Source organism: Podarcis liolepis (genome assembly GCF_965112155.1).
Source record: "Podarcis liolepis genome assembly, chromosome: 1".
Lineage (NCBI taxonomy): Eukaryota > Metazoa > Chordata > Lepidosauria > Squamata > Lacertidae > Podarcis > Podarcis liolepis.
The window spans coordinates 17,585,506-17,603,430 of NC_139554.1; the positions used below are offsets into that span (position 1 = coordinate 17,585,506).

The window sequence follows — 17,925 nt, forward strand, 5'->3', positions numbered from 1 at the left end:
AACTGCAGGGCCCTCTCCAGCAATATTAATCTCGTCACATCTGAATTCATCAATACCACAGCAAAAAAGAAAGAAAGAAAAAGGCACCGTTCACAAACAAGCATTCAGCAACATGCCATTCAGAGGTTCTCTTCATCATTCCTTTTCTTGGCTCTTTATGTGTGTCGTGTGCAGATGAACAATGATTTACTTCAGTACAGTGGTACCTCTGGTTACGTACTTAATTTGTTCCGGAGGTCCGTTCTTAACCTGAAACTGTTCTTAACCTGAAGCACCACTTTAGCTAATGGGGCCTCCCGCTGCTGCCATGCCGCCGCCGCACGATTTCTGTTCTCATCCTGAAGCAAAGTTCTTAACCCAAGGTACTATTTCTGGTTTAGCGGAGTCTGTAACCTGAAGCGTATGTAATCCGAGGTACCACTGTACGTGCCACTTTCCCATATGCCATTCAATCTCATTTCTGCAATGATCTGCATTCTTTTTTAAAAAATCCAAAATTAATTATGTGTTTTTAAATGCAATTTTATGTCAAAATAATAAGTTCCGGCTAACCTGATCCAAAACACCCACCCACCCCACTCACACATGAAAACAAAGACCACCACAGCCAACCACAAATGAATAACCACACCCTAGACCAACCCCAACCTTTCTCACCAGCAAAGGAACACAAGTGAACAGCAAAGAAACTGCACAAACAACGCTGATACCAAACCCTACATACAGTAAGTATGTACCACCACCCCCCATCTTCCCCCCCACCTCTTTCCCCCTTTTCTTCCTAATGTCTCAACAAATGAAACTGATTTGTAAAAATGTTACATGGGGGTAAAAATACAAGAGAGACATTGCACACACTTTTGTAAATCAATAAAATCTTTAATAAAAAAATAAAAATAAAAATAAAAATTTCAAATCTGCACATTGAGTTTTGATCCGCACTTTAGTCTGAGAAATGCAGGCCACATTCACACCCAACATTTAAAGCACTATGATTCTGCTTTAAACAGTCATGGCTTCCACCAAAGAATTCTGGGAACTGTAGTTTGTTAAAAGGGCAGAGAGAGTTGTTAGGAGGCCCCTATGTCCCGGGAAAAATAGGGACAATTGAAGGGTTTTTTTTGTTGTTTAGTCGTGTCCGACTCTTCATGACCCCATGGACCAGAGCATGCCAGGCTCTCCTGTCTTCCACTGCCTCCCGCAGTTTGGTCAAACTCATGTTCGTAGCTTCGAGAACACTATCCAACCATCTCGTCCTCTGTTGTCCCGTTCTCCTTGTGCCCTCCATCTTTCCCAACATCAGGGTCTTTTCCAGGGAGTCTTCTCTTCTCATGAGGTGGCCAAAGTATTGGAGCCTCAGCTTCAGGATCTGTCCTTCCAGTGAGCACTCAGGGCTGATTTCCTTAAGAATGGATAGGTTTGATCTTCTTGCAGTCCATGGGTGTGGAGCTGCAATTGTCAGAGTTCCCTAGGGAGAAATGACTCTCGAAACTGTAGCTCTGTGAGGGGAATCAGAGTCTCTGAACAACTACAACTCCCAGAATTCTTTAGGGAAGCTGTGAGTGTTCAAATCCCCCTGATACCACCTTAAACAGTCACAGCTACCCCCAAAGAATGTATGGTGTGCGTGTGGCTGCAGCTTATCTCAGTTCACAACAACGTTCCCAAAGACTGAATTCCGTAAGCATGCCTAGTGCTAGCCTGGGGCCTTCCAGATGACAACTCCCATCAGTCCCAGTAGTTGATGGGAGCTGTAGTCCCCAGCATCTGGAGGGCACCAGGTTTGGGAAGGAGGAAGGCTACAACACTTGAAGACCCTTTGCTCAACTTCACAGATTTATTCCGAAGTCAAAGGGGGTGTAAGTAAGAATCGGGGTGATTAAACTGGGAGCACGTTTTCTAATCGAAATGCTGAATGCGTCAAAATCAGCTAAGCCCCTATAGAGATTGAGCGCCACTGCTTTACAAAAGGAAAATAATACACACTAGGGAAAGCACTTAGATAATTGAAGTGTTTTGCTTTTATCTACATGTAGGGATGGCGGAACATCCATGAACTTTCTGCTAATGGATAGTGCAAGTATGTCAATATAATTGCTATTGTGGAAAGAAGCCAAAGCAAACGCCAGTCCTCTCAAAGAGACGGAAATGTCTTTTGCACTTAAAATCTATTGGTACAGGTGTCTCTTGGGAAATGGACTTTAGAGTTCTCTTTACCCACAGATACGGATGGGGAAGATACTCAGTTCAGTTCGCATTTAAAGGAGAAGCTACATAATTCGCATTTTCTGAAACAATAAGCAAATTGAAACACAGCCATCCTGCAAAACGCGCATTTCTCTGTATTTTGCAGTGCAGGGAACTCCAGTCAAAGAATGTGTACAAAAAACCCACACACATTAACATGTGCATATAAAAGCTGAGGCAATTTCAATCTGTTTTAGTGTTCTAAGTTTTGTATGTTTTAAAGTAGGGCTCTAATTTTTTCTTGATTTTGTTGTTTTATCTTTTTTTGTAAACTGCTTTGAGGTGTTGTTTTTTTAAAATATAAATCAAGCGGTGTATGAATGTTATGAAATAAATAAACATATTAGGGGAAACAGCATACAGAGGTACCTCGGGTTAAATACTTAATTTGTTCCGGAGGTCCGTTCTTAACCTGAAACTGTTCTTAACCTGAAGCACCACTTTAGCTAATGGGGCCTCCCACTGCCACCGCTCCGCCAGTGCATGATTTCTGTTCTCATCCTGGAGCAAAGTTCTTAACCCGAGGTACTATTTCTGGGTTAGCGGAGTCTGTATCCTGAAGCGTCTGTAACCTGAAGCGTCTGTAACCTGAGGTACCACTGTACAACAATGCATTATATGAAGGGAAATGGCTTGGCCAAATGTGAACCTGTGACCTGGTGCCCCAAATCACACATTTTTGGGCACCGCGATCTCATGCAACACATGCGTCCTGCCATGATCTCGTGTGTTTTTGAGTGCATGGCCCCCGGAATCGGGATGTCCTGGACAGTTGACAGGTATGTGCCAATTGGATCACCAATTGGAAACCAGCTGGGGGAAATGATCCCGAAATCAGGATACGTACAGAATGCAGGGGAAACACAATGCAACGCCGGCCAAACTTCTCATCCGCATGCCTCGCTCAGCTCAGAGTACTGGTACAACTCTAGGGCAGTTCAAAAAGCCATATAATCTACTTTCATTACTGGAGTCAGTGACTTGGGGCTAAAAGACCAAGCTGCATCCATGTCTGCTTTGGGTTGACCTTGTCACAGTGCCTCATCGAGGTAATGAGGACATCTGAGATATGCCCAGTAGCACAGCATTTCCCTCTGGCTCGCAGCTGATTCAGAGCACTGCAGCATGTTTTTGTCTGGTCGCTTTACGCAGCTACGATCACATTACGCTTGCCCTGCTTTCTTGAAGTTGCCTGCCTGTGAAAGTGCCAGACTGTGCAGTTGTGTGCCATTTTTGAAACTCGGGAAGATCACAGACCCTGGATAGTTTCAGTCCCTTGTAATATTCAAGGCTTGTTGCAGACCGTTGATAAAGCTCCTAATGGTAGAGGATATGTTTGTTGTGTTTGGTTTTAGTGTTTCTGTTGTAAGTCAGTTTGGGTCACTTTCATGAGTAAAGCGACAAGAGTTAATAATACAGGCACCTCCCCAATTGCTGCTGCAGCCAATCGGAAGCCGTGGAAGCCCCATCGGGCGTTCGGCTTCCAAAAATAGTTCACAAACTGGAACAGTCACTTCTGGGTTTGCGGAGTTCAGGAGCCAAAACGTTTGAGAACAAAGCTGCTCGAAAACCCAAGTATGGCTGTATTTTCTCTCTCTCTGGCAGCCTTGGCATCCTGGCTGGGGGTGATGGGAGTTATGGTTCCCAAACACCTGGAAGGTACCAGGCTGGTGAAGCCTGCTGTATGGATAAGAGCAGTGCACTGAAGATCCTCCTTCAGTAACCAGAGGAGACATTTCTTCCAAAACACCACCTACCAGAGAGAATCGTGGCTCCATGAGATCTAAGGGAGAAAATACTAAATGCTAAATGCTACATCTTTTCTGCACTGGCCAGATTTCCTCCATAGGCTGGTTCAAAGCTAAACACCTGACTGGAGCCAGCTGGGCGGGTGCAGGATTCTCAGCTTCATCCAGCCAGGCCTCAGAAATAATAGCCAGGTTGGCAGCCACAGATTCTTTCAGAATTCAATGGCAGATTGATGATGTTCCAGCAACCTGACATTCATAAGCAGCAGCTGAATGAAGAGGGACAGCTGGTCAAGGTGGAGAGAAAGCCGTTCCCTGCTGCAAGGCCTATTTCCACCTGGCCTAGGGGGTGGGGCCCACACTTACTCTGAACATGTCAAAATTGTTTTTAAATGTTTAAAATACTTGTTAATCTATGGCATGGGTCGGCAAACTAAGGTCCGTGGGCCGGATCAGGCCCAATTCTCTTCTGGATCCGGCCTGTAGACAGTCCGGGAATCGCCGTGTGGATCGCCAGCACACACGTTCTTTCACACTCCCTTCCTCTCCCTCACACGGCAGTGGCGGTGCCTCCTCCCTCCCTCCTCCTGGCTTCTCCCCGCCCTGCCTAGAGGAGGAAGGGGGCTGGGCTTTGTTGGTGCCAGCAGCAGCAGCGCTCAAGTGGCCGCCATTTTAAGCAGCCCCTCTCCGGAGCCCCTTCACGTGCTGTTCATCGTCCCTCCACCGCCACCAACCCCTGCCGCTAGCAAGACACAGGTAAGCAGCCAGTGGGGCTCTTGCATCATCCCCCCCCCCAAATATAGTCCCACCCCCCACAAGGTCTGAGGGACAGTGGACCGACCCCCTGCTGAAAACTTTTGCTGATCCCTGATCTATGGTGTTTTAAATGTTTTTCTTGTTTTGTTTTGCGCTGTTGTGGGCGGGATGGACATTTGTTAGGGCTGGGGATTAGTTTAGTTTTAAATGTAATTCTTATTATTTCAATTTATTGTCTTGTTGATTTGCTGTATAGTTTTATTTTGTTTTAAGGGGGAGAGAGTATGAGTCATGGGGGTGCAGAGATTGTGTGAATGAACGTAGTGCTTAGCTTATATTTTTAACCTGCTAATTTGTTAATGTTTTTAATGTTTTATAGATTCTAAATGCCGCATCGATTTATTAATCATGTGACTTGCCGTAACTGTGAGGTTTAGCTTATTTTTTAGTTGCTGTTTTGTTAAGTTTTTTAAAATTAATTTTTATGGCAACTGTTTTATTGATAATCTGTTAATTATTGTATACGATGTATAGTGGTACCTCTAGATACGAAAGGGATCCGTTCCGAAGCCCCGTTCACATCTAGAGGTAAACGTAACTAGCGACGGCGCGTCTGCGCACGTGTGCGTCGCTTTCTGCCGCTTCTGCGCATGCGCGTGATGTCATTTTGAGCGTCTGCGCAAGCGGCGCAACCTGGAAGTAACGCACTCCGTTACTTCCGGGTTGCCAAGGAGCGCAACTCAAATGCGCTCAACTCGAAGCATATTTAACCCGAGGTATGACTGTATGCTGTATTCGCGATGTGCTATTATTTTTTTTATGTTATGGTTATTTATTGGTTGTAAGCCGCTTTGAGATTCATTTGAATGAAAAGGGGCATAGAAATACAAATTCAAATATCTTTAATACGGTCAATGACCAACAAGCCATAGAAATACAATCAATCAATCAATCAATACCCCTAAACATTTTTTTAGAAAAAAAAGCACTGGCTAGGAGTATTCATTCTGTGCACATGGATTCCCTCTGTTTAACGCGACTGGTTTCCTGATTTGCATTTGGTGACTTTGTTTATGTGTTTTAAAAATTATTTAGGTACAATTTTTGCATTGCGTTTAATGATAATTATATGCCTCCCCCTGGTGCTTGTTTTTTTAAGTCCCAGCATGCACTTCTCTGCCCCCTTTATTTTCTGCTCTTGTCATCTCATCCCCCAACACATTTAATTTTCCATTCAAAGGAAGGAGGACAAGCCCAGCATTTTCAAACTGGCGAAGTTGCCTGCTAAGATCTGAAGAGCTGTGTATAATTAAGGCTTCTTGTGGGAAAGAAATATTGGCCAATTTACATCTAGCTACTGTAACTCAAGAGGAGGTCATAGGCAGAATAACTCCCCCCATCCTGCCTTCATTTCCCTCCTACACAATCTAGCAAGAACAATTATGCAGCTGTTCCCAGACTGCATAGTTGTGTAGGCTGCACACAGCACAGAAATGATGGTGTCTGCTTATTCTACAGGCTTATCCATACCTTTTGCCCTCGCTTTCTAGGCACAGGTCTGCCCCACTGTTTTCTCCAAGAAAAACAAATAATCATAATCATAATTTTATCATTTATATCCAGCCCATCTGGCTGGGTTTCCCCTGGCACTCAGGCGGCTTACAGCTTATATAAAAATAATAACAACACATGAAACATTAAAAAACAAAATATCATATACAGACTATAAATAAACTAATAACTCAATAGAAACGGACTTCCTGCGAGGCAGCATGGCAGCAGCAGCAGAAGAAAAGAGCTCCTGAAGCCAGCCAGAGTAAAAGGCTCTGGTGACCGATTCCCGGACCCCCCAGGACTGCTGCTGCCAGCACTGCCAACGGAGAGGAATTGGGGGTGCCCGGGCATCTATCAAAGGAGCCAAAACACCCCCCCCACGACTGAGATTGAGCCGGAAAGGCACCCGACCCCCCCCCCCCCCAACAGCCGAGAGGAGCTCCAAAACCAGGAGGACAGTGGAGCTAACGCAAAGAGGGGGAAAGAAAGGGAGAGAGAGGAAGAAAAAGAAAGAAAGAAAAAGGAGCCCCAAATTTACCGTTGCTGCCCCCATCTCTGCCGACGGGAAAGCAGAGCAGAGGAGAGTCTACCCATCTCTGCCTACCTGTCCCCCCCCCCCGCCTCGGCGGCACCGCTGAGGCATCTACAGAAGCCCTAGAGAAGTTCTTAAAACACAGGCTAGAAGTGACACAAATGACCACCTAATCTAAACGCTCTGCAAAAGCCACCAGCCAACAAAGCCTGATCAGCTCAGCAACCCAACAATACCCAGGAACCACCACTGCCACAACTCCTAACCATCACACGCCCAACCCCAAGAGGATGCCAAGCCAACCTCAAACCAAAACCATCAGGGAGACCGAGATGACACCAACCATGGAGATGGCAAACAATGCTAAGATGGTAACTCCCCTTCAAGATGATGACCACCCAATAACGAAACGAGATCTGAGGGAAATGGAAGCACGATTAGAAGAAACACTGAAGGCCACAATGGCTCCCATGCAGGTACTAATCAACAACCTAACCTCCAAAGTGGAAGCTCTAGAGAACAAGAACCAAATGCAAGAAAGAATAATAGAACAATACCGGGAGGAGAATGCACGTGTGAACAAGAAACTGGACGAACTGGTAAACCAAATGGAAGCAGAACACAACGAGATGAAAATTAAGCAAGCCGACCTTGAAGACCGCAATAGACGTTGTAACATCCGCTTCCGCAACTTTCCTGAAAAAACAGAGGAGGAAAGCCCAGCAGACCTAATTATACGCTGGCTGAAAAACACAATCCCAAGCCTGAAACTTGAGGCAGATGACTTGGAGAGGGCTCACAGAGCCCTAAAACCTATGCCAAAACCCAGCGCCCCCCCAAGAGACATCATTGTATGCTTCACACGCTACCAAAAGAAGGAAGAGATATGGCACCAACTCAGAAACTCAAGCAACCTTCGATATGGAGAAACCCCCATTCTGGCCCTACAGGACCTATCTCAGGATACCCTAAACCGGAGGAAAAGCCTGCGCCCATGCACCCAGCGTCTCCAACAAGCAGGGATCAAATACCGATGGGGCTTCCCCTTCCGCCTCATTGTAACAACGAACACAACACAACACATGGCTACCAACATACCTGAGGCCCTGCAACTACTAAAGAACCTTGAACTCGACCTCCCGCCAGAATGGAAACTGACAAACCCACCAAGTGACAGCCCCAACCACAAGGAAACAACAGCAAACAGCTGGACAACGGTACAGAAGAAAAAGATACAACAGAAGCGGCGCAACAACGCAAACCAATACAGGCAAGCATCAAGCTCAGAACCGTCCCGCCGGCCATACGACACAAGAAACCAGACCAAGATCAACCAAACCAACTCATTGCAGATGGACAACCCTACAACAACAACAACCCCAGCCGAAAGAAGCAACCAGGAAAAAACCACAAACTGAAGGACTGGTGATTTCCCCCCCCCTTTCCCCCCCAAAACATAGATTTAGTTAACACCATCAACATCCCCCCCCAGCCCCGCACCCCCACAGAAATCCCCACCCCAACACCAGTCCAGACGACCTCAACCACATTCCCCATCACCCACACCTTCAACATCCTCATACTCCATACTAAGGAAAAACAACTCCAACCTTAATAACACAATCCACAATCAGGCTAAAATCTGATACCCAACCAGCACTATGGTGGCACCAGAGCGTACCAACACCCACATCCCCACCCCAACACACCAACAATGTTGCTTATAACACTGGCAACATTGCTTATGAACCTTATACCTGACAGCAACACTACAAAGTCACTTCACACTGTCTCGCTGATCACCCCCTATCGCAAACAACAGGGGGGATGGCCTGTCCTTGAACACGGCCTTCCACACCAGCTGAGACCTAGGACCAACTGGCTAAATGCCAGATGGCCTAAAATACCCCAAACAAACACCTATATGACTACATATAGGAAACTCCCTACAACTTACCCCCTACTCTTTAACCCAAATCTCACTCTAATCCTACTAGCCCCCCACCCACCACACCCTAGGTCAGCGCAACCCCACTGGCTCTTTAAACAACACAAAGAGAGAGACACAAGACAACCCGAACGGGTTGGCAGGGAATCGCCCCACATAATAGATAAACAAAATGGCTAACCTAAAAGCAATTACATTAAACGTGAGGGGGCTGGGAAACCCCATCAAAAGAAAACGCATCACCTCATACATAAACACCATGAAACCACACATCACCTTCCTACAAGAAATACACAATCCACCCAAAGGCAGCAAACTCCTGAGCAACCCCCGCTTTAGTCAACAGTGGGTCGCACGAGGCTCAGGGAAAGCCCGTGGTGTAGCCATAATACTCAGTAGGGACCTGAACTTCACTGCCACAACAGTCCTCAAGGACAAAAAAGGCAGATTCATTTTCGCTAAAGGGACACTAGATGGCAAAATCAAGCTGACAATCGGCTCCATATATGCCCCAAACACGAAGCAACTAGAATTCTTCCAGAAAACACTAAACAAATTCCTCTCCTTCTCTGAAGGGGAAGCAATCCTAGGAGGGGACCTCAATCTAAATATGAAAGGTATATCCCTGAAAGATATCCACCCCACAACCCCATGGGCAACCTTCCTCCGAAGGAAACCCCCAACAACCAGGAACTCTTACAAGTTACTAAAAATGCTAAAAAACAGGGGTCTCTACGACATTTGGGGTGAGCAAAACCCGGGAGACATCAGCCATACATTCCAATCGGGACGCCATGACACAGTGTCCAGACTGGACAGCATTCTACTCACACAGGGTCTGATTCCCTCAGTAGAATCAACAAACATAGGTAACATTAAAATCACAGACCACGCCCCAGTAGAAGTCACTGTTAAAATAGGAGAAGGAACACAAACCACCCCATCATGGTCCTTCAGTCCCATCCTAACTACAAACAAACAAATTAGAGAGAGTCTCACAAAAACCCTCCAAAACTACTTCAAGGAAAATGATGTAAACAATACAACAACCCCCCTCCTATGGGACGCAATGAAAGCGGTCACCAGAGGAGCTTGCATAAAAGAGAAAACATTCCTTAAAAAACAAACCTCCTCAAAAATTAGCAAAATAGAACAAGACATCACAGTCCTCTTATCACGCTACAAACAAACAGGATCTAAAAAACTCCTCAAACTTATAGAACAGAAAAGGAGAGAACTAGACTCCTTAGAAATCAACAAAACAATGATCAACATTCTATACTCTAAACAACGTTTCTATGAATATGGAGGGAAAAACTCCAGATTACTAGCAAATAGATGTAGGAAAAAAGCACTCAAAACAAGAATACACTGCATCACCAAAAAAGACGGCAACATAACATTCTCCCCCAAAGAAATAATTTCAGAATTTGCAGAATTTTACTCCAACCTATACACCTCCCATAACCCACCAGAGAGGGAAATCAAAAAATTTCTAGCAGGACTGACCATGCCTACCCTAACTGATGAGGAACAGGAATTCATGGATAGCCCTATCACCCCAGAGGAAATAGATGCGGTCCTCAAAAACTTGAAACCACACAAAGCCCCAGGCCCAGACGGCTTCACAGCAGAATTCTATAAGAAATTCAAAGAACCCTTGATGCCCTACATGACCCGCCTATTCAACGACATCATAAAAGGGGGCCCCATCCCCAAAACCTGGACCCACTCCAAAATAGTCTCCATCCCAAAACCACTAAAAGACAGCCTCAAAGTAGAATCATACCGCCCAATCTCATTAATAAACCAAGACTACAAGATATTCACATCAATCTTGGCCAACCGCCTAAAAATCTTCCTACACAAGTTAATAGCCCCAGACCAGACTGGCTTTGTCCCTGGCCGCAATATAACAGACCCCATCAGGAAACTACTGAACCTGATCGAACACAGCAAGGCAACCAAACTCCCATTGACAATTATGTCCCTAGACATCCTCAAAGCCTTTGATTGCTTGGAGTGGAAATACATACTAGCAGTACTAACTAACATGAAATTTGGCCCCAACTTCCTACAAATCCTCAAACAAATATACTCCCAAGCCTCAGCAAAATGCAGAACTAACAATATGGATTCTAACACTATAGCTATCCAAAGAGGCACGAAACAAGGGTGCCCACTGTCTCCCTTCTTATTTATCCTGGCTCTGGAACCCCTAGCAATCCGCATCCGAGCAGCCACAGACATCAAGGGAGTGGAAATAAAAGGCAGGACCTATAAATTAGGGCTCTTTGCAGATGACCTAATGGTCACAACACCAGACCCCATAAGCACAGCAACCTCCCTAATCAGAGAACTCAACGCATTTGCAATGGTGTCGGGCCTACAGGTAAATTTCACAAAGTCAGAAGCTATGTGCTTCAATACCCCTCCTCACACCCAAAAAGAACTCACGAAGGTCACCAAAATAAAACTTTGCCACACCAAGTTCAGATACCTAGGGGTACAAATAACCAGAAACCTCAATAAATTGTACCTCCACAACTACAAGCCCCTGTGGCGACAAATTAACAAAGACCTAAAGAGATGGAATAACATGAACCTCACTCTCTCAGACAAAATAGCCATGATCAAAATGATCACACTCCCAAAACTAACCTACCTATTCCAAACCCTCCCAATCTGGATCCCCTCAACCCAACTTCACAGTTGGCAGAGAAAACTACACTCTTTCATCTTCTCACATAAAAAACCAAGAATAAGCCCCAAATACCTGCACCTCCCCACCTCAGAAGGAGGATGGGGAATCCCCAACATAGAAGCATATTATAACGCCAACCAAATACGACATATAATCCCATATATACTAGAAGATGAGACAAAACAATGGGTACACCTAGAGAAGGACACAATTGAAAACACCTGCACCACAACATACCCACTCCTCCCAAACAAACTAAAGAAAATTCCCACAACACTTAACAGGTACACACAGACCATGCTCAAAGCATGGAAAACACAAATAGGCAAACTATCCCCAACCCCATCCCCACTAATCCCCCTGGCATACCACCCATTATTCCACCATGCAGCACAAAACCTCAAGATAAAAACCTGGCGAACCAAAGGCTTGTATCGCCTAATAGACTTTTATAAAAATAACAAACCCTTGTCAACACAAGAAATACAAGACAAACTAGAAGACACCCAAATGCCCTGGTTAACACAACACCAACTACATGCCCTCTTAAACAACCCAACAGTAAAATCAGCAGCAACTAGGCCCCTGACAACCTTCGAAAACCTCCTCCTAACAACAAAGGGAAACGGTAAAGGGGTGGTATCCGCAATATACAAAATACTACTCCAAAATCTCGCAAATCCCCTAGACGCAATCAAAAATCAATGGGAGAATGACATAGGCTATGAGATAAACCCCACTCAATGGACCAGAATGTGGTCTAAACCCCCCTTTAAATCCATATCAACGAAAAGAAAAGAACTCACACTGAAACTCACCTACAGGTGGTACCTAACACCAAGGAAACTAGCGCTAATACACCCAGGAACCTCACCAAAATGTTGGAGAGGGTGCACCTCCACAGGCACATACTTCCACATGTGGTGGGAGTGTCCCAAAATCCAACTGTTCTGGACAACAGCCATACAAGAAATTTGTAAAATAACTAAGCAAGTAATAGACACCACCCCAGAATTGGCCCTACTAAACATCTTCCAAGACAACAATGCCCATTTACACCACAAAGAACTCATAACCCACCTGCTCTCAGCAGCCAGAAACACCATAACCAGACACTGGAGAGACCTGTCAGGAGTAAGCATGGACCAATGGTATCAAATAGTATGGGAAACAGCCCTACTAGAAAAATTAACTAATAAACTGAAACTGACACGGGGACAAACAGAAGAAGATGCCTTCACCCCGGTATGGCTCCCCTTTATCACATACACAGCCCAACAGGACAATGACAATAATCCACCAACAGCATACAAATCAATATGGCTAACCTGATCCAAAACACCCACCCACCTCACTCACACACGAAAACAAAGATCACCGCAGCCAATCACAAGCAAACAATCACACCCTAGGCCAACCCCAACCTCTCTCACTACCAAAGGAACACAAGTGAACAACACAAGCACGCTGACACCAAACTCTACATACATTAAACATAATAGAAACACCGCCACCCAATCCCACCCTTATCCATCTTCCCTCTCTCCACCCCCCTCTCTTTTTTCTCTCCTTTCTTATTTTTATTTTTATTTTCTTCTCCCCCTAATGCCTCAACAAATGAAACGGATTTGTAAAAATGTTACATGGGGAAAAATATATATGAGGCACTACACTTCTGTAAAACAAGAAAATCCTTAATAAAATATTTAAAAAAAAAAAAAAATAAAAAAAAAATAAAAAAAAAAATAACTCAATAGAAACTAACAACACCAACAACAAACAATTTACAATTGTACCCAAATTAAAAGAAATGCCAACCCCAGCTAAACATTTAACCAACTCCAACCCAACAAAAGCAAAACAGAGGAACCAAAATTAAAACTGTTTAAAATATTTTGAAACATTTTAGCAAGTTGCCCCAACACAGGAGTTGTTCCAGTGATGTCCCTCTGGCCTCCCAGAGCCTCTTTTGGTTGTTCAATGTGAGTGTGGGCCCCGCCCCCTAGGCCAGGTGGAAATGGGTCTTGCAGCAAGGAGCGGTCTTTCTTCCAGCACTCACAGCAGCCACACACACATTGCTTTCCCTGCAAAAACCTGCTCTTTACTGCTGAATCGGAGCAAACACCAATCCACAGAAAACCCGAATTCCCATTTGCTCCAAGGAACTGGTACATCTCACACAGTGACATATGAACGTAATAATGACTATGCTTTAAATATCGGCACTCTGCTCCTCCAGATTTTACTGTGTTTGTTTTGGATTAATATCCTGGTTTGTGAGCAATGGTTCGCACAAGCCACAGTTTACCATTTTCAGATAGAACAGCAAACTGTGGTTTGTTTCGGATTGCAAATGGAAGCTACTGATTTCCTCCCTCCAAGTGCAAAGGAAAGGGTAAGAGGAAGGGGAAGCACATGGCCCTGCGGCTAGCTGCAACTCATGCATGTAATGATAAATTGTGGTTTGTTGCTGTTACTCTTCACTATGTACACCATATCCCAAACCTTTCACATTCACTCAGTCATAGATTGTGGGTCTACCTGCTGTTAGATCAACATTTAGAAATCTTCTGGTACTACCGTATTTTTCTGTGTATAAGACAATATTTTTATTTTTTCCTTAGAAATAATTTGCAAAAAATTGCGGATATCCAGTGACCCCCCCAAAAAAAGCTCAACAACTCTGGGCAATCTCCCCCCGCCCCCAAAATAGGGGTCGTCTTATACATGGGGATGTGCTATACCTAGGTCAAAACTTTGTTGTTTCCAGTATGTCACTATCTTAGGATATTTCCAATAAACATGGAGCAAGTTTGCCTCTTCTTCCATGGGGAAACAGAGAAAAGTTAAACAAAATACGTATTTTGGCCTTGCATAGAAATTAGAAGTTGTACAATAAGGTACCATACTGACAGTCAAACTTGATATTAACGTTAAACACATGAAAAGAGTTGACACACTTATTTTGAAATTTTAAATAGCCATTGTGCGGGGATGGTGGGTGGGATTCGCACCTGTGGCACACAGGGAGAGAATATTTAACCCTTTGACCGTGATGAAAATTGGCACACTCAAAGATATTGGCCCCAGGAAGCAAGATGTGATTGGCATCAACTGAATAGGTTAAACCAGATTGTGATGCTGCAATAAAACAGTCATATCATATTCTGTCTGCAAGAAATTACATTCAAAGCCATTTTCTTTTGCAACGGGGGGAATATAACTTAATGAACAGCCATCACTGCAGATTCATTCATATTAGGTGTGCATTAAATATTGTCTCTGTCATCTGAATCCCATCTCCCTGTCCTCTCCCACTTCCTTGATATGACTCACTATGCTTAGCAAGCAAACATGCTTCCAGATTCTAAAACCGAGGCCTGTTCTGCTGGCCGTGCAACCTGCTCTGGTTACTAGCAGCACAGCATGCCTTTTGATAAGGCAAGCAAAAATACCCCTCTCCCCTCTTCCTTCCTAATGCAAAGGATTGACAAAACCAGGTGGATTCGTCAATACAGAAATACACGTTTGGAGCACAGAATAACTTGTTCTCACATTAAGTCAGTTTCTGCAGCCACACATTTATTTGCAAAGAGAGCTCTTGATCATCTTGTTTAGATTTGCAGAGCAGTGGATAAGATACCATATCAAGGCACACAGTCATAAAAGCAAGCAAACAAATCAAACTGTTTGGTCAATTTATCCACAAAATCAAAAAACCTGGTGGCAAAACAACAAACCCCAACACCTCTTGCCTTAAGCACAAGTTGTAGTTTTTGAAACCTCTGTAGTTACTAGCTGTGAGAACTCTGCTTTCAGTTCATTCAGAACTAGCCCTCTTCAGCTGTGGCTGAGGATTGTGAAGGGGACATAGATGTCCTGCTTCAACATCCCTATTTTCATTGGAGACATGTTGGAGGGTATGGAGTTATCAGACCCCCAAGCCTTCTGAAGGCAATCCTGTGTAGGGAAGGTTTTTTTTAATGTTTTATTATGTTTTTACATATGTTGGAAGCTGCCTAGAGTAGCCGGGGCAACCCAGTAAGATGTGTGGGGTATAAATAGTAAAATTATCATTATGGAATGAGACCTCCCTAATTTCATCAGAGAAATGTTGGAGGATATTCCTGGTGCAGGGGACAAAAGTGTTTGGCAGGTCTCGGTTCAAATCTCTGCTAAGCCATGGAGGAAATTGGGTGGCCTAGGAAAAGTCGCTCTTCCTTAGACTCCCAAATTGGTATTCCAAAAGTGGGCATTGCTCCATGACATGTCCACAAAACAAAACAGTTCCGCGATGGCTTTAAACTATGCTACGTGGAAAGGGATAAAAACTTGTACTGTTGGATGTGGAGTGCGGCGAGGGAACAGGCTTAGCTTTGCTATGCTTGTTTTGCAACTGAAGTGAAGTTATGTCTCCCGCCCCAACATTGGATTAATGTTTATTACTTTCCACCTCCGTTTTTGTCGCCCTTTTGCAGTTAGGAAGTGACACAAGTAAGTTACAACAGGATGCTTATTTCTGGTCCCATTCCCAGACATTCCTCTCCAAGTGCTCTAAAGGACAGATTTGGACACTGCCATTTTGACAGAATTAGTCACTTTGCATGCTCTCACCAGTTCGTCACCCAATATCCTTTCATACATATATAATTATTAATAGCATTCCTCCCCCAGAAGCACGAAGTTAGATTTTTAAAAATACGTCAGATAAGAACCTTAATAGATCTGTTATTCAAAGGTTCAAGCAAAGAAAAACATTTTTAAAACCCCACATAACCTCTGCAGCTAATGTCCAACAACAGCTATGCAAGAACCTGGCTGGTTTTGGAGGGGAAAATCAGACTAAAACACTCTGACTCTTTGCAGCCTTGCTGTGCCTGAACTGACAGGGGTGAACATTTGGCTTAGAATTGTTCTGCTTTTCTCATCCGCCTCTTTTGAAAGCCGAGGCTGTGAACTAGACTTCAGGACAGTGTGGTAAATATAATTCTGGCACTTACCCACAGCTATCCCTTCGCAGTCTGACATCATGTGAAAAGAAGTTTCCTTTAATGCTTCTGAAGGGGAAAAAAACCGCAGGGAAAAATAATAGCACCAATGCAGAACTCGTTCCTCCGTCAGGGCAAGCGGAAGAAATGTTAGCCAAAGAGAAATAGTTCTTTCTCTCTCTCTTCTTCTCTCTCTTCTTCTCAACTGTACCCAAGGAGTTTACACAGCAACCAGTTCTGGCTCTGCCTTCTCATTATGGGATGTAAAGATAAGAATGTGCTTTTGTGCCAAAAGAGCACGCTATTGGTGGATAAATTTGTTGACATCCCTCCCCTTCGAACAGCTTCCTCTTTAATGTCACTGTGGCACATTACAGGCTCGAAAAGGCCATGGAATATTTATGAAAAAGGCTTTTAAGAACTACGCTGGGAATCCAGGCTCAAGTGCCCACTGAAATAATTATGATGTGGAGAAGCTTGTAACTGGGACTTGTTTCCAGGGCATTCCTTGTTGCATAACATGTGACTAATATTCATGTACTTGAGAGAAACTGAAAGCGGGTCTTTCTGTCTCTCCTCCCCCTTCAGTGTTCATAGGTGTTGGAAAACCTTGTCAGCTAAGGACCAGGCAGATTATTTTTGGGAAGCATACAAGCAGAACATGGAGGCAATTGCCAAACTCCAACCCCAGTAACTAGTATTCAGAAATGCTCTGCCTCTGAATATGTAGGTTCCATTTAGCTATCCTGGCTAAAAAAAACAGCAACAAGTGCTCCATGAATTTGTTTAAAGTCATCTAAGCCAGTGATCACCACTGAATTTTGCGGCATCAGATCCCTTAAGCTAGTTAAATGTGGTGCAGAGAAGCATGCCATCTATTGGTAATTGGCTACACTGGTGACATGAAGTGACGGAGAAGAGTCAACTTCAGGCTACCAGCTCCACCTTGCAGCTGAAAATGAGATCCACATGGAACCTTCCAAAGCGGCAGGGACCGTGGAAGACACACTGTCAAACAGTCCAGATAAGCCATCCAGGTCAGCAGGCTACTCATGAGTAAATTGTTGCGGCATCTTTATAGCAAAAGACCCAACAGACATAGGATATCATTCCAAAACCCTTCACTGCACGGGGTAAACAGATCTCAATATGTGTGGACATAACTTTCAAAGAATCATAGAATGGTAGTGTTGTAAGGGACCCCAAGTGTCAAAGTGTTGGTGCTGACATTTAAAGGCCTAAACGGCCTCGGTCCAGTATACCTGAAGGAGCATCTCCACCCCCATCGTTCTGCCCAGACACTGAGGTCCAGCGCCGAGGGCCTTCTGGCGGTTCCCTCACTGCAACAAGTGAGGTTACAGGGAACCAAGCAGAGGGCCTTCTTGGTGGTGGCACCCGCCCTGTGGAACGCTCTCCCACCAGATGTCAAAGAGAAAAACAACTACCAG

The 17,925-nt window shown here is 44.4% G+C and overlaps 1 protein-coding gene across 3 annotated transcripts in view; it reads right to left on the reverse strand.

Annotated features, from left to right (window-relative positions):
• The window catches only part of EML1 (EMAP like 1), a 136,638-nt gene extending 119,738 nt beyond the window's left edge, over positions 1–16,900 (reverse strand). The window contains exon 1 of one of the 3 annotated variants that reach the window (XM_083517573.1): positions 16,490–16,900. In XM_083517573.1, the coding sequence (XP_083373699.1) occupies positions 16,490–16,520 (31 nt within the window). In that variant the 5' untranslated portion in view covers positions 16,521–16,900. The remainder of the gene's footprint in view (positions 1–16,489) is intronic. The other 2 variants (XM_083517572.1, XM_083517569.1) reach the window with 2 other exon arrangements.
• Positions 16,901–17,925: the final 1,025 nt, after the last annotated feature.